Here is a 24,042-nt window from a genome sequence, read left to right as displayed (position 1 = left end):
GTGCCTCACCCGTCACTTATGCATGCCTCACGCCTCACTTTCTCACACATTGTTTTCTCTCTTGTGCCTCACCCATCACTTTTTGCCTTGCTTAAGCATGCCTCACGCCTCACTTTCTCTCTTACTGTAGGTGTATCTCACACATCACTTTTTTTCGTGCCCAGGTAAGCACCTATTTGACCGTGAAAGACAATGAAAGATACAACCCATGCCAAAGCCTGACAGTACCACGCCTTTCCAGAAAAACTCGGTCACCAGAGCAGTATTCTCTGATCCCTTCCTATGGCTCTCCTTCCAATTCCTTTCCTAAAATTAAGTCCCACTTACGTTTCAAGAGTTTAAAGAGGAAGGAAAAAGCCCAAAGGCTGACAGTTCAAGGGATTATGGAAGGTTACTCTGACAGGAGACTCAACACCAAACAAGTCACCAAGTATCAAACGTCTACCTGGCCCCCGAAACTGGAAAAAAATTCCCAAGCCTTGGGGCCACATCCAGACTTTGAAACATTGCAGAACTATGTGAAGAACCCTCTTACCAAGCACATTGATGCTGAGTGCGTTGTGTCTGGGTCAGGTTTAACAAAAACTGAGGTGAACATCTTTAACCCTGACATACCACCAACACAACCCCGTTGTCAACGCTTGACCTTAGGTTCCGTTTTGACCCTGCAGCTCACAAAGGAATTAAATCTCAATAACAACCAAGAGATGGTTACGGCAGAATCCAAAGATGGCACTGAAGTCACCAATGTTTCAGATTCAGGGTCAATAGATGAGTCACAGAGTAAAGTCAAGGAGCCAGTGAAAGACCAATGCAACATCACCATAGAAGACACCCCATCATCAGGTTCTACATCGTGGATTGAAGCCTTAGCAAATAGTTCTGGATATTGCAGGCAGAACATACATGGGTATGGAAAGTCCACAGACAGTCTTCAGACTTGGGCATTAGAAGACATGAGTGACGACTTTATCAACTTTGAGATAGACAGACTTTCCCCTATTGTCTTACAGAACTTTGAGCCTGAGTGGACCAGACGGAAAGCTTCCTTAAATTCATCCGAAACACAAGATGTCATTATAGCAAATGTTAATATCTCAGATTCCCAACACATCAGTCAGAGTGAGTCTGGTATCTGCCAGGTTCATTGTGTAGAACCATATACCGACAATAAGCAGAGACATGAACCACGAAGGTCCAGCTGTTCATCTCTTAATGTCCTTAATATGACTGTTAGAACATCCAGCCCAGTACGTGATGTTCTTCCTGAAAGCAGGTCTTTCGATAAAGCCAATCGTGGTTCTTTCCCTGAGGTCCTTCACCCAGACCATGAATTTCTGGAACATGATGATGAAGAGCTAGAAAGTATTTGGAATAATGCTAGAAAGGATTATTTAGGGTGTCCTGCACAGGTATCTCACAGCGTGTCTCTCGAAGATACAGGAAAAAGCAACCAGTCTCTCGCGAAACACCCTGAGCCATGTGGGCAAGTGGTAATAAGTGCTGAACCAAATCTGTTGGTGGCCACGTTTAAGCTCCCCAGCTCCGCAGTATTGGCCACGGGTTCAATAAGGGAGAAGGGCCCAGATCCTGGGGAGAAAATCAGCTTTGGCCAAAGTAGCAGTATTGTAGCTGCCTGTGTGGACAATTATCTGCAAGGAGGTAGTGAGACCAGATCAGTTCAGGGTCCACCTAGTCCAAAGCTTGAGACTGCAGAAGAGGAAACAGAAGCATCCTCATCCATGGTGAGCTATTGTTTATGAAGGACAGTCTGTTATTGCCGAACACATGTTATTATCCTTCCTCTCCCCCAAGCTGAGGTGACAATCTCTAAATGGAACATTCCATGTTCCAGTCAGATATTTACATTTCAAGTTCTAATCTCCAAGGTTTGTCCTCGTCACCAATTATCAGTCCATGATTTTGTCTAATTTCCCCGAACTGAATCCCAGATACATTGGATTCTTCATATGCTTGTGTGATTCCTACTGTATCCAGGGTACAATGGTGGAACTATGATCATGTGTAACATAATCTGTCCATGTGTTTGTGATTTCCCAACTATGGGTCCGGGGTAGTTTTTGTGTGGTTGTACCACGTATATCTTCTGTAGAATAGACTCTCCATGTTTGTATGAATCCCTCAAATAAGTATATTTGGGTGTATTAATATGATTCACATCCACCCGTATAGTGGATATAATGAGCTTTCCATCTCTCTGTGTGACTAACCTATCAGGTACAATGGTCTGTCCTTGTGTTTCACTAATTGCCCCACATCCGTGGTACAGTGTGCTGTTTGTGTGATTGCAACACCTGTATCCTCGAGAGCTGGCAGTGTTTGTGTGATTCTCCTTCCTGTATCACGCCCATGTGTGATTCTTTCTCTGCTATCCTCGGTACATTGAGCTGTCCATGTATTTTTGTGTGATTATCCCACTTATATCCTGGGTACAATCAGATGTATATGTGTTTGTGTGATTCCCCCACTTATAGAATTTGATGGCAGATAAGAACCACTTGGCCCATCTAGTCTGCCCATTTTTTTTAAACATGTTACCTCAAACCATATTTGATCCTCATTTATCTGTAAGGATATCACTATGCATGTTTAACCCCTTGAGTGATGGGTTTTGCTGCGGTAGGTTGTCCTGCCCCAGACAAACGCACCACAGACCCCACCCCCCCCTGTCACTCCCCCCTCCATTATCTCCCCCTCCCACTCATCTCTGCTCCGGTGATTGTACGCCAGAGCTCCGGGTTCTGCCACTGCCCCAGCCACTGTTGACAACGGGAACGGGAGGTCTTGGGCGCCTGCACTCCCGAGCCGCACCGTACATTCCGAGCCTGCCGCCTGCTTACTATAACTAATGGCGGCGGGGGCAGGGGAGCTCCGGCGTACGATCGCCGGAGAGGTGAGGGGGAGAGATGGGAGGGGAGAGGAGAGCGGCCACTGTGGGGGTGCCCAGAAAGGTGATGCACCACTGGCGCACACCTTCATCTTAGTGGTATGCCCGGAAATTTTCCAGGAGAGCCCGCTGCGGCAGTGCAGCTGAGCCCGGAAAATTGCCGGGCATACCTCTCAACTGGTTAAATTGTACAGTACTACTGTATTTGCCTCTACCACCTCTGATGAGAGGCTATTCCACTCATCTACTACTCTTTCTGTGAAGTAATTCTTCCTCACATTTCCCCTGAATCTTCCTCCCTCTAGTGTCAGATCATGTCCTCGTGTTCTGCTGCTCCTCTTCCTGTGAAGAATGTCTCCCACCTGTACCTTGTTATAACCCTTGGTATATTTGAAAGTTTCTATAATGTCCCCCCTTTCCCTTCTCTGCTCTAAAGTATACATATTAAGATCTTTTAGTCTTTCCTGGTACGTTTTGTGATGTAGGCCATGCACCATTTTAGTTGCCCTTCTTTCTACAGTCTCTATTGTATTTATATCCTTCTGGAGATATGGCCAGAACTGAACACAGTACTCTAGGTGAGGTCGTACCAATGACCTATACAGTGGCATTATTACTTCTTTCTTTCTTTCTTTCTACTGATACCTCTCCCTATGCAACCAACCTTTGTACCCAGGATACAGGTGAGGGAATCACACAAACACATGGACCGCTCATGGCATTCAGGATACAGGTGGGGGAATCACCTAAACACATGGACATCTCATTGTAATCAGGATATAATTGGTGGAATCATTCCACCACCTATACTGGTTACAATACGCTTCCCCCACCTGTATCCTGGGTGCAATGAGCTTGTGTTCATGTGATTCTTCTCATGTACCCTGTGTACAATGTTCTGTGCTCATGTTTGTATACATTCCTGGAACATCTTCCTATTACTTCCAGGTGGCCAGGAAATTGGATTTTCAGTTGATGGAAGGTCCCCTGGAGAAGAAGCCCATCCTGCAGCCAGGAGGCAAGAAGGCAAGTAGTAATTAAGGGAGGCTGTATTCGGCAAAGACACAATGCTGTAATAGAGATACATGTATTTAAACCTATATTCACTATTATTAGTAGTAGTAGTAGCAGTAGTAGTAGTAAAAATAAAGGTAGTAGTAGCAATAATAAAATTAGTAGTAGTAGTAATAATAAAAGTAGTAGTAGTAGTAATAATAAAAGTAGTAGTAGTAGTAGTAGTAATAATAATAAAAGTAGTTGTAGTAATAATAATAATAAAAGTAGTTGTAGTAATAATAATAATAATTATAATAATAAAAGTAGTAGTAGTTATAATAAAAGTAGTAATAATAAAAGTAGTAGTAGTAATAATAATAAAAGTAGTAATAATAATAATAAAAGTAGTAGTAGTAGTAATAATAAAAGTATTAGTAGTAGTAATAATAATAATAATAATAATAATAATAATAATAATAATAAAACTACTAGTGGTAGTAGTAATAATAATTAAAGAAGTAGTAGTAGTAATAATAAAAGTAGTAGTAGTAATAATAAAAGTAGTAGTAGTAATAATAAAAGTAGTAGTAATAATAATAAAAGTAGTAGTAGTAATAATTAAAGTAGTAGTAATAATAAAAGTAGTAGTAGTAGTAGTAGTAGTAGTAGTAGTAGTAGTAGTAGTAATAATAATAATAAAAGTAGTAGCAGTAATAATAAAAGTAGTAGTAGTAATAATAAAAGTAGTAGTAGTAATAATTAAAGTAGTAATAATAATAAAAGGCGTAGTAGTAATAATAATAAAAGTAGTAGTAATAATAATAAAAAAGTAGTAGTAGTAATAATAATAAAAGTAGTAGTAATAATAATAAAAGTAGTAGTAGTAATAATTAAAGTAGTAGTAGTAGTAATAATAAAAGTAGTAGTAGTAATAATAATAAAAGTAGTAGTAGTAATAATTAAAGTAGTAGTAATAATTAAAGTAGTAATAATAATAAAAGTAGTAGTAGTAATAGTAGTAATAATAAAAGTAGTAGTAGTATAAATAATACAAGTATAAGTAGTAGTATAAATAATAAAAGTAGTAATAGTAATAATAAAAGTAGTAGTAGTAGTATAAATAATAAAAGTAGTACTGTAGTAGTAGAGTGTTGACAGGGATTGGTACAATCCAGGTACAGGAGTATGGAAGGATATAGAATGCTGGATTGTCTTACAATAGGTGTAGTGCAAATGTTTGTATTTAGTAAATAAAGTTCACTATTATAGTTACTGAGCTATATTTCTACACCTGGACTAGAAGCAAAGCAAAGAGGAAAATATTTTACATACAGTATAGTAACTCCAGGCACGGACAGACCGATCCAAAAACTCCATCTTATTAACGGTGTGACAGAACACTTCAAAGAACTTTCAACTTTTTATTTTTGAAGCAATGCTTCTTATCAGTCAGTTCTACTATATAACATAATTCTACTTTCAAAGGTATTGTGTTATTGTTTGTATCACGTACCAACATCTGAGGGCACGTTTCCTAGTCACCACAGATTGTAACGCCTCAAAGTACCTCCCAATGTAACTACATAGTACCTCCTAATGTCACCTCATTGTAGATCATAATGTCACCTCACAGTAAATCCATTGTCACTATATAGTATATCTTATTGTCACCTCTTTCAGCTCAGTGTGTACGGGCCAGTGGTGAGGGCTGATGCGCACTCCCGCATCGTCGCTCTCCATAGTGATTGTTGTGTATTCAGGTCCTAATGAGGAGGAATCCAGCACGTAACAAGTGTAATCTTCCCTTTCCGCAGGCCTCCTGCCGTACGTGGGGTGTATTCTATGCCGTGCTGGTCAGGAGGACCCTCTGCTTTTACCATGACCGCAAACATTCCACCAAGGTGAGTTGCATCTGCTCAGTTATTGCCAGGCGATCCACGTCCTCCCCTTGTCGGGATTTCGGCGGTCGAGATTCCGGCGTCGGGATTTTGAATGCCGGGATTCCGACCGCCGGGATTTCATACCAATCCCGTATTGTGTACCTGGCAGGGGCGGATCCAGGATAAAATGACAGGGGGGGCACCATGACAAGAAAGGGTTTGGGTGGGGGAGGGGCGGTGTTAGTGGTGCCAGTGTACATGCTAAGAGAGCGCCAGAAGAGGGTGGGAATGGAATTAAAAATAGGCCCTGGCATTTAAAGTACGCAGGCCCACCATGGCGACAAAAGTGAAGGATGTAGTTGTGCGCACGCCAAAGGCGCGCTCCGGAAAAGGGTGTGTGGCCACTCAACAAGGGACGTGTCAACACCATATACAACTTCTACACATTATGCAACAAAATACTAGACCCCATTATACTCGCCCCTTACACATGATGCCAAATGGAATGAGCCAAAATTGACATAATGGCACATGGATTGAGCCAAAATTCAAATAAATGCCACATGGATTGTGTCAAAATTCACATAATGCCACATGGATTGAGCCAAAATTTACATAATAACACACACGGATTGAGCCAAAATTCACATAATGCCAAATGGATTGTGTCAAAATTCACATTATGCCACACGGATTGAGCCAAACGCATAAAATGCCATACGGATTGAGCCAAAATTCACATAATGCCACATGGATTGAGCCAAAATTCACATAATGCCACACGGATTGAGCCAAAATTCACATAATGCCACACGGATTGGGAAAAATTCACATAATGCCACACGGATTGAGCCAAAATTCCCATAATGCCACATGGATTGAGCCAAAATTCACATAATGCCACATGGATTGAGCCAGAATTCACATAATGCCACACAGATTAAGACATAAACAGGGACATTGTCCACCAAAGGCTCGCATTAAACATTTACATCATAATGTCCATTACACGTTAAGTTACACGCCATTATGTCCATTATGTGTTATGCCAAACACCATAATGCCTATTAAAAATTATGCTACATAAGTGCTGCTTCTCTACATGCTCATTGCCAAGGGTTCCATGCTCATTGCCAGAGGTTCCATGCTCGTTGCCATGTGGGATTACATGCTCATTGCCAAGGGGGAATACATGCTTGTGGTAAATATGGGACAGCCGCCGCCAGGCAGAAGTGATAGCCACTGTTACAGTGGCAGAGCCTGGCTGTATTCAGAGCACTGCAGGTCCCGGCTATTTGAAATAATACCCCTTTCACACCAGACAATGCATTCCCAGGTTTGCCCCTTTTAGACCAGCCTAGTCCCTACATTTTCTGGTGTGAGGGGGAGAGAAAACCACCCCTCCCCCCTTTAACCAGTTATCTCATTTAACCGGCTATATCTTCGGAACCAACTGACCCATTTACATGAGACAAGTATTATATTGAAGAACTTTTGAGTGGGCTTTGAATGATTTTGGTCCAGTGAAACTGGAACGTTTGGTTCCAGAGTAATCTGCCCTCAAAGAACATGAACAGCCATGAAATTACATTTCAAAAATAAAAAAATCGGTTTACATGCAATATCTCTGGAACCGATTGACCGATTTAGACCAGCTTGGTATCATATTGAAGGCCCAGCAATTTGGAATTGAATGAAATCAATCACAAGCTTCTGTGATGCCAGGGCGGGAACTGGCAGCCGTCGGAACCGGGTGGGGGTCCGAATTGACGGGTCCCATATTATCCTATGGGAAAAAAACGTTACAGGTTTGCCAGGCGATATCTCCGGTTCCCAGGGGGCTAGAGACACGGGGCTGGGCTCGTTAGAAAGCCCTGGTCCTCAGCTACAAAATAAATGACTGGGGGGGCACGTGCCCGGGTGCCCCCCCCCCCTGAATCCGCCACTGGTACCTGGTGAAATGGTCATGCTAGATGGTGAGTATCTTGTATGTGATGGAAGCGGTTATGTTAGCGGATCAGTATTGTGTACCTGATGGAAGGGGTCATGTTGGAGGGTCAGTATTGTGTACCTGGTGGAAGGGGTCATGTTGGACCTGATGAAAGGGTATATGTTAGAGGGTGAGTACAGTATCTTGTATGTGGTGGAAGCGGTTATGGTAAAGGGTCAGTATTCTATGTGGGACTGAAGGGTTACGGTTTGAAGTCAGTATTCATGGTGTACAGAGATCCTCATGCTATCACCAGTCTGTGGCTCTGTTTTACCATGAGTGGCTGAGTTCCATGAACATTGGTGATTGCGTGTTCAGAAACAAATATGGACGATCTTTATTTTTATTCAGAGTTGACTGCATGCCCCTATCCAGTTGCATGTGAAAGTATCTTATAGTTGTTGTTATCTGTGTGCATTTTGCACCACTGCTATTCATTGTGCAGTAGATCCATCAGAAATCAGACCCAACTTTGCATATCGCAGTTCTGCCTACATGCCTGCAGCAGTACCTCAGGGCACTTGTCCTATGTCTGACCACCCGCTGCCGCCGAGCTACACCGATTCAGCCACCAGTGCAGATGCAGCTAGGTCACGGCTGACCGATAAAATCACTGTAGTTACTCATAGTTTGCAGTCACCATCTATGGGCTGTAGCCACACCCATTGCGCTTGGAGTCCTACTAATAAACCTTTTGTGTCTCTCTGTAGAGTTTTGTGTCGTCTTCCCCCTTGCACCTGACGGGAGCAATGTGCACCCCAGAATCGGATTATGCTAAGAGAAGTAACTGCTTCAGGCTAAGGTGAGTAAACCGAAAATACGCTATCCCTGTCATGTTCTATTCCGACGGAGTGTAACCTACACAGGCTGCATGGCTACATCTCAGAACATATAAATGATCTATTTGCAGCCTGATACTATTTTGTCCGTCCACGACAAAAGATTTCAGGCAAGCGCACATCTTCACCAAAGGACTATCCTTCTCTCTGGGCTACCTGTCGCCCACCTCACCCCTCTCCAATCTATTCTTAACGCTGCTGCTAGGCTCATCTTCCTCTCCCGCCGCTCTACCTCCGCCTTCCCCCTCTGTTTATCTCTTCACTGGCTCCCCATTCCTTTCCAAGTTCTCTTTAAACTCCTCACCACCACCTACAAGGCTCTCTCCTCCTCCACCGCTCCTTACCTCTCTTCACTGATCTCTATCCACACTCCCTCCCGTCCTCTTCGCTCCGCCGCCGACCGCTGACCTCTCACCTAATCACCTCCTCCCACTCCCGTGTCCAAGACTTCTCTCGCACTGCCCCCAGCACTGGAACAACCTCCCGCCACCCATCAGGCTTTTTGATTCCCTTACCTCCTTCAAGCGCTCCCTCAAAACCCACTTCTTCCGACTAGCCTATCCCTCCTCCTCCTCCTAACCTTTTTCGATCCTCCTTTTCTGCCTACCCTACCCCTCCATCCATTCCTACTTATTCTATTGTTTTTCATTCGCCCACCCACCTCCTTTTAGTCTGTTAACTCTTATGAGTAGGGTCCTCCTTCCTCACGTACTCACCCTACCTCTTTACCTCACCTGTGCTCCTGTACTGTTCTTCCCTTCCTCTACTTCATCTTCAGTCTCCTCGATAATTTCGACACCCACTACTGAACTGATGCTGATTTTAGGGTACTTATGTATTATCTGGACTCCCATGTTAAATGCACCCCATTTTTTCATACCCCTACTATCCAACTACTCATGGAGTTGATTTTATATAGTGTGGTGAGCACAGCGAGCCACCGTGCCTGAAGCGTGGCGAGCGCAGCGAGCCCCGCGAGGGGACGCGGTCTCATAAGAAAAATGGGAGTCCAGATATTAAATAAGTACCGTTTTTTGTTTGCTATGTAGGGCGCTGTGGACACTTTGTGGCACCTTATAAATAAACCTACTACTACTACTATGTTAAGATCCGATGTGCGTTCCTATGGATCTTTTGCTAAATCTTCTAATCTTTCATGCCGCATGTAAGATCAGAAGATTTAACAAAAGATCAGCGGGAGCGCGTATCTGATTGTGATTGGACAATTTGCGGCCGATTTGCAGTAAAATCGGCCGATCGGCAAATGAATCAAACTTTATTTAAGCAAAGAAAGACGCCAATCTGTAATAGCATACAGCAGCTGAGATAAACAAGTGTTACAGACCGTTATACCCCTTTCACATCGCTACAGCTGGGATGTGCCAAGGATTTTGTACATGGGTCTTTCCCTGGTGTGTCCGGGCTGAGACCCTTTATGAACTTGCATTAGGTCGACATTGTTAAAATGATTAACATGGTAAAATGTCGACATTCGTTTTTCACAGTTTGTTTGTCTATGTGAACACATGGCTCTCTGCGCTCACCATGCTTCGGGCGCGCTGCCTTGCCGCGATTGGCGTGCTATTTTATTCTCCCACTGTGCCCACTGGGATGTGAACAAGTCAGTTTAAAAAAAAAAATCATAAAAACTTTGCAACTTTGGAGAAGGTCGAAATAAGTTTTTCCACATTTTTTTTTCAAAGAAGGGTGTTTTATCTTTACCATCCCAGTGGACAGAGAGTATTAGAGGGTACACACGGTGAGATATGCACTATTTTTCTTTTCAATTTTGCTTATAGGAGCAAAATCGAATAGAAAAGCGAATGGGCTCGATTCAGATTTGATTTCAATGCGCCCTCCTGTGTAGTGTAAATAGAATAGAAGACTATATAGTGCAGATCTGTTCTATATAGTCAAATCGAATGCATGTTGCGTACCATTCGATTCGACCCCTTTTCATGAGTTGACCTATGGCCTGTCGACCTTATTACTGTCGACCCATGACCCGTACCCATGCTGCCGGTGCTGTGTTACACACCGCGTTGTATTCTTACAGAATTCCTAGTGAAATGATTTGTTGCACCTGTCGGGGGTGGGAGTGTTGCCCCTCCCCCTGTCTCGGTCCCTGTACTTGTCTCCTCCTTCCTTTATTTCCTATGTATTTTCTCTCTGAATTACCGCCTTTTACACCTCCTTCCATATCCCACCCTCAGATTGATGGATGGCTCCGAGTATCTGTTTCGGGCCCCAACCTCTGAGATACTCCAGGAGTGGGTGTCGAAGGTTCGCCATAATTCAGGTGAGTGCAAGTAACTTACTGACACCTGTTGTGTATTAAATGCCGTAGAGTAGTGGGATGGACCCAAGAATATCTGAATTATGAGGATGCCATAGGCGGAGAGATGGGCAGCGGGTACTCGGCCGGTGTACCGGGATAACCGCTAGGTGATGTGGCCTATGGATAGGTTAATGAGGCTGGGATGGAGCTGGCTCACAGCGAGTGTCCAGCGGTTGGCATGGCAATGTAATCTCCGAGTACGTTACTGATGGATGTCTCTCTTCTGTCACAGAGATGAAGGACACAGATCTGCTCGGTGGTTCAGTACTGGGCACACGTCTGACTCCCTGCCGCTTGTCTCGGTGAGATCATCTTATGATGAACAAGATCTTTATCTATTAATCGATATAGTTGCTAATGTAATTCCCGGTTGCACACTGGGGACCGATTTAGACTTGTTTGCACAGGTCCGAACTAGGCCCCGCTGGCGATGATGGGGGTCTGCGCATTGCCGCCAATGCCCATGTGCAGGCCCCGGCTGTGAGCACGTTTGGCAACTTTTCCTTTTGCGGAGGCGCTCGCAGCCTGATTGACAGGCAGGGGCCGTTCCGGGTGGTCCCCCAGTGTTTCGTGGGCAGCCTAGTGAGCAGGTCTGAATTGGGCCCATAGTCTGAGGCAGAAAGGTCCTCGGCTAGAGTGAAGGCCTCCTATATACTGTATAAAAAGTTTCATACTTACAATATATGTTCAGATATACTCATTACGGGGTATTTGGTGATCACTTGCAGTCATGGGGTAGTTGGCGATCGCTTGCACACATTATGGGGCAGTTGGTTATCAGTTGATTAATTATGGGTCAGTTAGTGAACACTTGCCGCCATTATGGGGCAGTTGGTTTTCAGTTGAGTCATTATGGGGCAGTTGGTGATCAGTTGAGTCATTAGGGAGTAGTTGATGATCACTTGCACTCACTATGGGGCAATTGGTGCTCAGTTGAGTCATTATGGGGAGTTGGTGATCATTTGAGTCCTTATGGGTCAGTTAGTGAACACTTGCCATCATTATGAGGCAGTTGTTGATCAGTTGAGACAGTAGGGAGTAGTTGATGATCACTTGCACTCATTATGGGGCAGTTGGTTATCAGTTGAGTCATTATGGGGGAGTTGGTGATCACTTGCAGTCATTATATGGTAATTGGTGATCAATTGAGTCATTATGGGGTTGTTGGTGATCACTTGCAGTCATTATGGGGTAGTTGGTGATCAGTTCAGTCATTATGGGGTAGTTGGTGATCAGTTGAGTCATTGGGGGTTATTCTCATTTGTTCCACCTATATTGTGTCTATAAATCCCTGATTTGTAATTTGACAAGCTACAGTACATTTACCATTTAAGGGAAAACATGGTCATTTAAAATCCTGTCTAGTAATAGGTTGTAGCCATTATGGGGTTATTGGTGATCAGTTATAAACATTATGGTATGATTGGTGAATGGTTTTATCTAATATGGTAAAGTGGGCGATCAGTTATACGTATTGTGGGGTGTAGGTCACTGATACTAACCATACTTCCGCATTCACAGAGATGACCCTTTAAGTCCCTGGAAGACAAACCTCTGCCGTCCTATACCGGTGCAGTGCAGAGAGCTGGTGGAGCGGCCACATCAGAGGGAGACGCAGAATGTGCAAGCGGGTGAGAAGCCTCTTTGGTTGTAGTAACCTCACCGTGATTAGTCATGTCCTGTAATTTGCTGTTTGGGTGAGACTGTGGAATATTTGGGTTACTTCCCTGTAAACAAACCATCTAACCCATAGCCTGTTATACTAGTTATACTTTAGCCTAAGTAACTGGAGTCATAGAGGCAATTATGGTGATTTCAACGTTCTGGACTACGATGGGCATTTAAACCATAAAGCACATTGAGGCAGATGTATTCAGCCCGGTGAAGAGATAAGGTGGAGATAAAGTGGAAGATGATAAGGCACCAGCCAATCAGCTCTCAACTGTAATTTTTCAAACACAGTTGATTGGCTGGTGCGCGTCTCCTTCCACTTTATCTCCACTGTTTCTCAGCTTTATCTCTTCACCAGGCTTAATGCATCTGCCCCAATGAATCACCAATTCTCCCTGGTACCCGTGTTCTGTAATGCAAATGGGGCATATTTTAAAATGTGACACAAACCTCTTAACACTGGTATTACATATGTAAATGTTTTAGGAGACTTATTCATTCATTTCTGCAAAAGTAGGTGGAAATCAACATTAAGGAGCTTATTCTGGCTGGTACGCAGGCATGCGAATTCGCACGCAAAGGCAGATTTTAGCTCATTACGCATGCGCAACTGCCGCAGTGCGCATGTGTAGGTTTCATAGTCCGTGCACGCTCGCACCCTTGTGCACAGAAATACGCTTGCGAACGAGGCCTAAAATAAAAGCGTGATGTGGGTTACAAAGTGATGTGGGTGTGACTCTGGGCACGGCTTCGCAAGAGGGCAAATATGGGTGGAAACCTGGGAGTATACACAAGTGCTGGGTGGTGGCTTCGCAACCTTGCGTGTAGACTCGCAGTGCTTGGACTGCAAAACATTCCTAAGAAATTAGTGAATCTCAAGTCTCGCAGGGCTGTAGCTTAGCGGACCAACGTTCGCAAGACCAATCAGCACGCACAATAGCTAAAATACGTGCACCTGCACACAATACTCACCCATGCACCTGCACACAATACTCACCCATGCACCTGCACACAATACTCACCCATGCACCTGCACCCAATACGCACCCATGCACCTGCACACAATACTCACCCATGCACCTGCACACAATACTCACCCATGCACCTGCACACAATACTCACCCATGCACCTGCACCCAATACGCACCCATGCACCTGCACACAATACTCACCCATGCACCTGCACACAATACTCACCCATGCACCTGCACACAATACTCACCCATGCACCTGCACACAATACTCACCCATGCACCTGCACACAATACTCACCCATGCACCTGCACACAATACTCACCCATGCACCTGCACACAATACTCACCCATACACCTGCACACAATACTCACCCATGCACCTGCACACAATACTCACCTATGCACCTGCACACAATACTCACCCGTGCACCTGCACACTGCACACAATACTCACCCATGTTCCTGTGCATGTGGACACTACCATTTGGAAACCTGACTACTAAATCACTGTAATGACTGACAATCATTGTGCCAGACATCTTAAACCTATGCACTCTCACAACCCACATACTGTATATGTATCATTTCTTAAAACCACACTTGCATCAGTATTTCTAATGGCTCTTATGTACCATGACACAATCTGCTCACTTAATGTCAACACACAAGTGTTCCTGTGCATTTTAAGAAATGTCGGGGAAAAAAATAGCTTGGAACAATTGCACAGTGCATGCTCCAATGTGCGTAGGAGAACGCAAGTGTGCAGGTAGTTTGAGTCCACTCCCCTTTGAGTACCGTTGCGAACACTCCCGTTCGCATGTGGTATGGGCGTTGCTTCGCAGACTGCGTGCCTGTGATTGCCGTTCGCACGCACCCAAGCGAACGTGCATGCAAACGAATCAACCTGAATAAGGTCCTAAGAGCGGTATTTAATCCGGGATTCTGACTGTCGGACCGTCCCAACAGTCGGAATCCCGGGCTGTTGACAGATACTCGACAGGTGGAATTTAATGTTTCACCTGTCGAGTGTTGAAAGTGGCCATTTCGGCGAAAATGGCCGTTAATTCGACAAATCGCGGCCGTTTCCAGCAAAACAGAACTGACTTATTTTAAAGTCCGTTAGAAGGCTGGGGGGGATCGTCACAGGCTGGAATAAGAACAATAGTGGTACTGAATATTAAATATTTATTTTAAAGTCCTTAGTGATCCGTGGGAGTGCGCATTGTCAAAGATATAGTGCATACACACTGAACGATATACACAAAAATAAACCTTATAATAAAGCAACTTGAATGATTGATACTGTATGTAAGGCATGATATCATCACATTTGTTATAAAGTACATAAATATATCTCTAGACCCCACATAAAGGTGGAAATTTCACTTGTTGGTCTCCACTTTTTTTCCCCCCTGTGAACAGATGACTGCAGGTCTAGCGCTGGTCCCCAGCTGCCAAGCAGATTCTGTGTGTCTGAGAACATCGATCCAAAGCACGACAATTACCTAGCAACAAACAGGAGGCGGTCGCGGTCATTCAGCTCAGGTGAGACTTAAGGGGCGAGATTTAATGAGATTTTTCAACTTTTGCAATTTTTTCTGCAAAAACGGCCAAATTCGCAGGTTTTCCAAAAATCGCACATTTAATAGGATGCGAATTGCGGTAAAAACAGCACTTTTTGCCGCGGAAATCGCACATTCTGACCAGTTGATTTTTGGTCACACTTTCGCAATTCGCATTCCATTATAAAGTAAACAACTCGCAAATTTAATTGGATGCGAATTTTGGAAACCGTTACCAAAAATCGCCAAAAAAAAATAGACCAGGTGAATTTGACAGAACCATGCACGGATCATTGAGACCGGTGCATGGTTCTGTCTTTAAAAATGTGTTAAAAACCCTAATCAGTTTGCCCTGTGATATTTTAAAACCAGGACTGGCTCTTTGAGCCCGGGGCTGGTTATGCTCAGGACCCCCTCCTGAGCATAACGCCACGCCGTCTTTTCTTTATTTTTTTTTACACAAAAACGCACATTACCATGTCTCCAAAATCGCACATGTCCTCAAATTCGCACATTTTTATGACTACAAATCGCACCATATCGCATTTTTTTGCCGCAAATTCGCATCTCATTAAATAGTCGAATTCTTCTAAAGGAAAGTGAAGTTGAAAAATGCATTAAGGTGCGATTTCGGAACCTTACTAAAAATCGCATCCTATTAAATCTCTATCCAAGATGTAATTAGGTGTAAATTTATCAAAATCTGTGTCTTAGAGATAATACTCTGTAACCAGGGACCAGTGACATCACTGGGAATGTAGGCTATGCATTAACTAAGAACCAGTGATGTCCCTGAGAATGTAGGCTATCCATTAACTAGGAACCAGTGATGTCACTGAGAATGCGGCCAATCCATTCACCAGGGAATTCATCACTAATAATACAGCCTATCTACTCACCACTGACGTCAATGGGAATGCAGCCTGTCCATTCGCTAGGAACCCATGACATCACTTAGAATTCAGCCTATACATGCACTAGGTCAATCGTGAAAGTTGCATCTGTTGCTTATATAAAGAGTGCCATGAACAATATAGACTAGCCTCAGCAATGAGAGTCATACCGTATGCTATATTTGTTGTATTGCCTATCTTATGTCTCCTACTAACATGACAGTTATCTACTTTTATATTGCAGTTATGTATCAGAAGGTGACTTCAGTTACCAGCCCGCAGGATACCTCTCCAAGCTACTCAGTGACCCTATACATTGATGAACCTCTGAACCCCCGTGGACGCTGTCATTCATTTGCCACCTCCCATGGGGAAGGTCACACAAGCAACACTGTTGAATTGAAGCCATGGAATAAATCTGTATTCAGAAAGCTTTTCCGTAAAAAGGAATAATGAACCGGAAATGCTCAATGCTGCTAAAACTCCTGCATCGCAACTCCCACGATCTATCGCAGACTTGGTGGTCAGGTGAGAAGACTGAAGGAAGAGCCTGTGGGATTCGGCTGGGGCTACCATCTGGCAGTGGCTGGGATATGAGATAAGTAACGGGAGGAGTTTGGGTAAGCCAGCAGCAGAAGTTCCTTTGAATAAACTCTGCAATGAACATACACCTCCACCAATCAGGAGAGTCACCGGTGCATACCTAACCTGCAATGTTTATATGTAAGTGAAGGGAAGCCAAAATGTGCACATAGGATGGATATGAGAGTGGTGGTCCTCCTACAGACCTATAGGAATATCCATTCATATGACCATATTATATAATAACAGTGATGGAATTCGGCAAGGATGCTCCTGGGCAATTGGCACATCAGTGCCAAGAGAAATGCTGTGCTTGAAATTGTTTCAGAGTGTTATTCTGGGACTGGATGGAAGTGTTCCACTGAAACTGGCCAAAGTGTTCCTCTGCTCCTGCTGAAATGTTCTTCTAGGGCTGGATGGAATTGTGCCTTCAGGACTGGCAGAAGTGTTCTTCTGGAAGTGTTCTTCATAGACTGGATGGAAGTGTTCCTCTGGGTTTGGATGAAAGTGTTCCCCTGGGACATAATGTTTCCCCAGGATGGAAGTATTTCCCTGGGACTGGACGGAAGTGTTCCTAAGCTCCTGCTGAAATGTTCTTCTAGGGCTGGATGGAATTGTGCCTCCAGGACTGGCAAAAGTGTTCTTCTGGAAGTGTTCTTCATAGACTGGATGGAAGTGTTCCTCTGGGTTTGGATGAAAGAAAGTGTTCCCCTGGGACAAAATGTTTCCCCAGGACGAAAGTGTTCCTCAGGCTCTGGACAGAGGTGCTACTCTGGGACTAGGTTAGATGTTCTTTTTGGTTTCGACAGTGTCATACTCAGACTGGATGCAATTGTTCCTATGGGAATTGATTGAAGTGTCCCCCTTTGGATTGGGTGAAAATGTTACTCTGGAAAGAAGGTGTCAGCTTCTCTTGGATGTTGAGAGGACGGGTTCTCCTTAACTAGTCTACATTTCTTCCAGGTTTACTTCTGATTTATGCTTGCTTCAAAAAGATTCCTATTTTTTCTAATCCTGTAGCAAAAGCAGCCGCACCCCCAGTCCTGGTGGGCCAAACAAGTCAATGGCAGGAAACCAGTTACACAAATTGAAGCTCATGCGAAGTTATATTCATGTACTTAAACATAGAAGAGTGTTTCAATAAATAAGGAAGCAAGTTCTCTCATTAGGGGTTATTTTGGTTCACTCTTTCTGACTAATTCCTTCTTAGATGGACAAAATAATGTACACTGCAGGTGGGGCAGATGTTACTTGTGCAGAGAGAGTTAGATTTGGGTTCGGTTTTACTTCAAAGTGAGATCTATACTGCAGTGTAAAAAAAAAGCAGTCAGTATTTTACCTGCACAGAAACAAAATAATTCACCCAAATCTAATTCTCTCTGCACATGTTACATCTGCCCCCCCCCCCCTCCCAGCAGTGCACATGGTATTGTCCATCTAAGAAAGAATTTGTCGTAAAGAGTGAACCAAAATAACCCCCATTGTGTAAATTGATTCGGCTTGTACATAAATGCATCATCGATACTATGGCCAGGATACAGATTCTTTTTCCACATAGTTACCATACTTGTCTAAGCATTTGTTCCAACTATACACCAAGGCATCTATCCCGGCATATAAGAAATCAATGCCAAGCGCCTGAAGCCAGATTCTTCATCTGACTAAAGAGAGGGAAATCACTCAGTGCCGGGTGAGAGCTGAAGGGAAGATCTCCAATACCTCACAATGGTAGCACTGGAAACAACTTACATGCGCAGGGGCTGGGTGTAGCCTGGTGTTATCATGCAGCAATATGATGCCAGTCACAGCAACACAGGATGTACAATTTCACAAGATGGCGGTGAATTTTACTTGCTGATATGTCCCATAGACACAGAAATTTGATCCCACTACTATGTATGAATAAGGAGGCCAATTCCGAGCCATTTTCTCAATCCGGGATCTGCCTCCTGATGCTGCAAACTGCTTAGAAGCAGTCCATTGGCGCTGGGGCGGCAGTCGGAGGCAGCTTAGTGGTCAGACAAACGAAATTGGCGCCAGCTGGCAGAGGCATCGGGGCAGGCAGAGGAAGCCGGAGTGGGCGGGCGGATGCAGAGGGACACGCAGTGAAGAGAGGGAGGGCGGGCAGGGGCTGGTGGACACGGTGGTGGGGGCTGCCTGTGTGTGGTTGTGCAGCGCGACCTCTAACATCACACTCTCCTGCCGCACAGCATGTTTTATGGGCAGTGCCTGAGCCAAGCGTTGCTTGTGCTCAGCGCTGCCCGGCAGAAAGGGATGAAATGAGTATGTGCATTTCATTCCCAAAATCCCGGGATCGAAATCCCAGCCAAAAAATTCTGAAATCTCAGGATCTCGACGATCCCGAGATTGGCATCCCTATGTCTGACCATGTTTCTACCAGCCCTGTCATCTTACAACTGATGTATGACTGATATGAGGCGCAGCCTAATGGCCATGATGGAAATTAGTGGTCTACCTGGCCTGATGGGACAGTATAACAAAATAGACAACTACACGTTTGAGAGGCCTTATTACCTCACTTATTAAACCACCCTCATATATTAGCGCTAAAATGCGGCATGTAAAAATAGCGTATTTATGACCATATGCTAAGATGGAGCCATCTTACATTCATCCAGCCCTGCTCCAGCAGGAAATATACCAGGATTACCTCACACTCACATACATTCAGCCCTGCTCCAGCAGGAAATATACCAGGATTACCTCACACTCATATACATCCAGCCCTGCTCCAGCAGGAAATATACCAGGATTACCTCACACTCACATACATCCAGCCCTGCTCCAGCAGGAAGTATACCAGGATTACCTCACACTCACATACATCCAGCCCTGCTCCAGCAGGAAATATACCAGGATTACCTCACACTCACATACATCTAGGATTACCTCACACTCACATACATCTAGGATTACCTCACACTCATATACATCCAGCTCTGCTCCAGCAGGAAATATGCCAGGATTTACTTCACACTCACATATAGGGGGTTATTCTGGTTCACTCGCAAAGGCAAATTAACTCTCTAATGGACAAAACCATGTGCACTGCAGGTGGGGCTGATGTAACATGTGCAGAAAGAGTTAGATGCGGGTGTTATATTGTTTCAGTGCAGGGAAAATACTGGCTGCTTTATTTTTACACCTCAATATAGATATCAGTTTAAAGTACAAACCCCACCCAAATCTAACTCTCTCTGCACATGTTACATCTGCCCCACCTGCAGTGAATATGGTTTTGTCCATTAGAGAGGGATTTGCCTTTGCGAGTGAACCAGAATAATCCCCATATTTACCAGATATGCCTTTTTTTCCCCCTAATGTCTGCAAAGCGGCTTTGAGTCCTGCAGGAGAAAAGGGCTAGATAATTAAAATTATTATTATTATTATTATTATTACATGTAAACATTTAAAAAGCACAAGGAAACTTGTAAACATTTGAAAGTAAAAAATACATATACAATTAGGTTTCATTTAAATTAAAAATAAAATAGAAAAATAAACCCCTTTAAACTCCTCCATAATACATGGGGTATAATCTTCCTTCCAGCGTATGTATGACAGTAGCAAAAATAAATAACCTATCAGCTTCAGAGGTGTATCGGCAAGCAACCAATCAGGAGCGGCTCACTAGTACTGGCAACTGTAATCCTCAGTGTGTATTTGCTCCAGTCCTCAGACATCCGCAAGTCATACTGACATGCGTATAGGTGCCCCGCTGGGGTCTCTTTCTGTTTGCAAGTGCAGCTGTACTTGATCAAGGTTGGAATTCCCTTGAACTTGCCCTCCCCTGCTATACCTCAGTATAATGTTTGCGCATTTTACACTGAACAAGGAGGTATTTGGCATGAGACGTTGGGTAACAGATCTGATTGCAGTACAACTTTGCTCTCAAAATGGGCAAAACCATGCTGCACTGCAGGTGGGGCAGATGTAACATGTGCAGAGAGAGTTAAATTTGGGTGGGGTGTGTTGAAACTGAAATCTAAATTGCAGTGTAAAACTAATGCAGCCAGTATTTACCCTGCATAGAAACAAAATAACTCACCAATCCAGCTCTTTCTGCACATGTTACATCTGCCCCACCTGCAGTGCACATGGTTTTGCCCATTTTGAGAACAAATGTATTCTGCGTTTAGATCTGAATTGGGGCCTGAGTCTGTCACCTTCCTTCTGTTACTGCACCCCTGCACATCCATCACCGCCCATATGGTATTTGCCCCCCACCTTTTTCACTGTCCCTTTGCACATCAGTAATTGCTCTGGTATTTTTTTTTCCCCGGATGTATCTTATAGTGTTACACTGTTTATACTGTTTTTATAATAAAGATAATATGTCTTATGTCAAAGAAACATTTGCCAGAGGGTTTATCTGAACAAATACTTCTAGAAATACATCTCTGTAGGGATCCAGGGATAACATAGGGTGAAATGTAATAGGATGCGATTTTTTTGTAAGCAAATTGCACCTTTAAAAATCACAATTTTTGCAGCGAATTCGCATATGTAATGAGATGCGAATTTGCGGCGATATGGTGCGATTTCGGGCGATTTTTAGTCATGAAAATGTGCACATTTAAAAACATGCGATTTTGTAAAAAAAAAAAAAAAAACAGAAAAAAAAACTGCGTGGGGTCCCCCCTCCTGAGCATAACCAGCCCCGGGCTGAAAGAGCCGGTCCTGGTTTCATAAAATCACAGGAACAAACAAGTCGGGGTTCCGTGGATTTTATAAAACCAGCACCAGGCTCAAGGGCCGGTCCTGGTTCCCAAAATATGGGGGACAAAATGAGTAGGGGTCCCCCGTATTTTAAGAACCAGCACCGGGCCCAACCAGCCAGCAGGGTAATGCCACAGCCGGGGGTAGAGGCTGTCCTCGATGCCCCTGGGCGGTGGGCATCCAGCTGTAAAAAATAGAAAAACTATTGTGTATTGCTGTGGAACTATGAGTCCCAGCAACTTGGAGAACCACAAGTCCCAGCATGTGGGGCATCAAAGGGCCCGCTGGCACTTGTAGTTCCACAGTAATAAAAATAGTCAAATAAACACACAGACACACAATAAAAATAAAACTTTAATACATCCAAAGCCCATACATACTGATACTTACCTATCTTGAGCCCGTCGGTGGGACCCAGGGTCCGGTCCCGGTGCCTTGGTTTCGGGGCTGGTCCGCGGTCCGGGGCTCCAGAGCTGAAGAGTCAGGGGTCCTGGATCCATGGGGGACCTGTGGAAGGAAATCCTACTCACCAGGTCCTCTGGCGAAGATCCCGTCATCTTCTTCGTCTCAGCCGCCGGTACCCGATTGGAATGAGAGGAGCAGGGATGTGCGCACTCTCTAGCAGCTATATTCAGCTCTATGCCACCCTCCCTGCCAGTTATATTCAGCTCTATGCCATGCTCCCTAATAGCTATATTCAGCTCTATGCCACCCTCCCTACCAGCTATATTCAGCTCTATGCCACCCTCCCAGCCAGCTATATTCAGCTCTATGCCGACCTCCCTACCAGCTATATTCAGCTCTATGACACCCTCCCTGCCAGCTATATTCAGCTCTATACCACCCTCCATGCCAGCTATATACAGTTTTATGCCACACTCACTAGCAGCTATATTCAGCTCTATGCCACCCTCCCTGCCAGCTATATTCAGCTCTATGCCACCCTCCCTGCCAGTTATATTCAGCTCTATGTCACCCTCACTGCCAGCTATATTCCGCTCTATACCACACTCCCTACCAGCTATATTCAGCTCAATGCCACCCTCCATGCCAGCTATAATCATCTCTATGCCACCCTCCCTACCAGGTATATTCCGCTCTATGTTACCCTCACTACCAGCTATATTCAGCTCTATGCCACCCTCCGTGCCAGCTATATTCATCTCTATGCCACCCTCCGTGCCAGCTATATTCATCTCTGTGCCAGCTATATTCATCTCTATGCCACTCTCCCTGCCAGCTATATTCCGCTCTATGTTACCCTCACTACCAGCTATATTCAGCTCTATGCCACCCTCGCTACCAGCTATATTCAGCTCTATGCCACCCTCTGTGCCAGATATATTCAGCTCTATACCACCCTCCGTGCCAGTTATATTCAGCTCTATGCCACCCTCTGTGCCAGATATATTCATCTCTATGCCACCCTCCCTACCAGCTATATTCAGCTCTATGCCACCCTCCCTACCAGCTATATTCAGCTCTATGCCACCCTCCCTGCCAGCTATATTCAGCACTATGCCACCCTCCATGCCAGCTATATACAGTTCTATGCCACACTCACTAGCATCTATATTCAGCTCTATGCCACCCTCCTTGCCAACTATATTCAGCTCTATGCCACCCTCCTTGCCAGTTATATTCAGCTTTATGCCATCCTCCCTGACAGTTATATTCAGCTCTATGCCACCCTCACTGCCAGCTATATTCTGCTCTATACCACACTCCCTACCAGCTACATTCAGCTCAATGCCACCCTCCATGCCAGTTGTAATCATCTCTATGCCACCCTCCGTGCCAGCTATATTCATCTCTATGCCACCCTCCCTACCAGGTATATTCTGCTCTGTTACCCTCACTACCAGCTATATTCAGCTCTATGCCACCCTCCGTGCCAGCTATATTCATCTCTATGCCACCCTCCGTGCCAGCTATATTCATCTCTATGCCACTCTCCCTGCCAGCTATATTCCGCTCTGTTACCCTCACTACCAGCTATATTCAGCTCTATGCCACCCTCGCTACCAGCTATATTCAGCTCTATGCCACCCTCGCTACCAGCTATATTCAGCTCTATGCCACCCTCTGTGCCAGATATATTCAGCTCTATACCACCCATCCATGCCAGCTATATTCATCTCTATGCCACCCTCCGTGCCAGCTATATTCATCTCTATGCCACCCTCCCAGACAGTTATATTCAGCTCTATGCCACCCTCCCTGCCAGTTATATTCAGCTCTATGCCACCCTCCATGCCAGCTATATTCAGCTCTATGCCACCCTCCATGCCAGCTATATTCATGTCTATGCCCCCCTCCGTGCCAACTATATTCCGCTCTATGTCACCCTCCGTGCCAGCTATATTCAGCTCTATGCCACCCTCTCTCCCAGCTATATTCAGCTCTATGCCACCCTCTCTCCCAGCTATATTCAGCTCTATGCCACCCTCCCTACCAGGTATATTCAGCTCTATGCCACACTCACTACCAGCTATATTAATCTCTATGCCACCCTCGCTACCAGCTTTATTCAGCTCTATGCCACCCTCACTGCCAGCTATATACAGTTCTATGCCACCCTCCGTGCCAGCTATATTCTTCTCTATGCCACCCTCCCTCCCAGCTGTATTCAGCTCTATGCCACCCTCCCTGCCAGGTATATACAGTT

General features: G+C 44.6%; 1 protein-coding gene across 4 annotated transcripts in view; it reads left to right on the top strand.

The window, feature by feature from the left end:
• Positions 1-20,996, top strand: part of LOC146063214 (uncharacterized) — a 95,974-nt gene extending 74,978 nt beyond the window's left edge. For 2 of the 4 annotated variants that reach the window (XM_083175395.1, XM_083175394.1), the window contains exons 22-30: positions 165-1,745; positions 3,857-3,934; positions 5,719-5,805; positions 8,485-8,576; positions 10,827-10,912; positions 11,184-11,253; positions 12,473-12,582; positions 15,020-15,142; positions 16,297-20,996. In XM_083175395.1, coding sequence (XP_083031521.1) covers positions 165-1,745; positions 3,857-3,934; positions 5,719-5,805; positions 8,485-8,576; positions 10,827-10,912; positions 11,184-11,253; positions 12,473-12,582; positions 15,020-15,142; positions 16,297-16,505 — 2,436 coding nt within the window. In that variant the 3' untranslated portion in view covers positions 16,506-20,996. The remainder of the gene's footprint in view (positions 1-164; positions 1,746-3,856; positions 3,935-5,718; positions 5,806-8,484; positions 8,577-10,826; positions 10,913-11,183; positions 11,254-12,472; positions 12,583-15,019; positions 15,143-16,296) is intronic. The other 2 variants (XM_083175396.1, XM_083175397.1) reach the window with 2 other exon arrangements.
• The last annotated feature ends 3,046 nt before the right edge of the window (positions 20,997-24,042 follow it).

This window comes from Crinia signifera, chromosome 3 (genome assembly GCF_055691185.1).
Source record: "Crinia signifera chromosome 3, ASM5569118v1, whole genome shotgun sequence".
Taxonomy (NCBI): Eukaryota; Metazoa; Chordata; class Amphibia; order Anura; family Myobatrachidae; genus Crinia; species Crinia signifera.
Note: the sequence above shows the minus strand (reverse complement) of the source record. Positions and strands in the feature narration are given on the sequence as shown.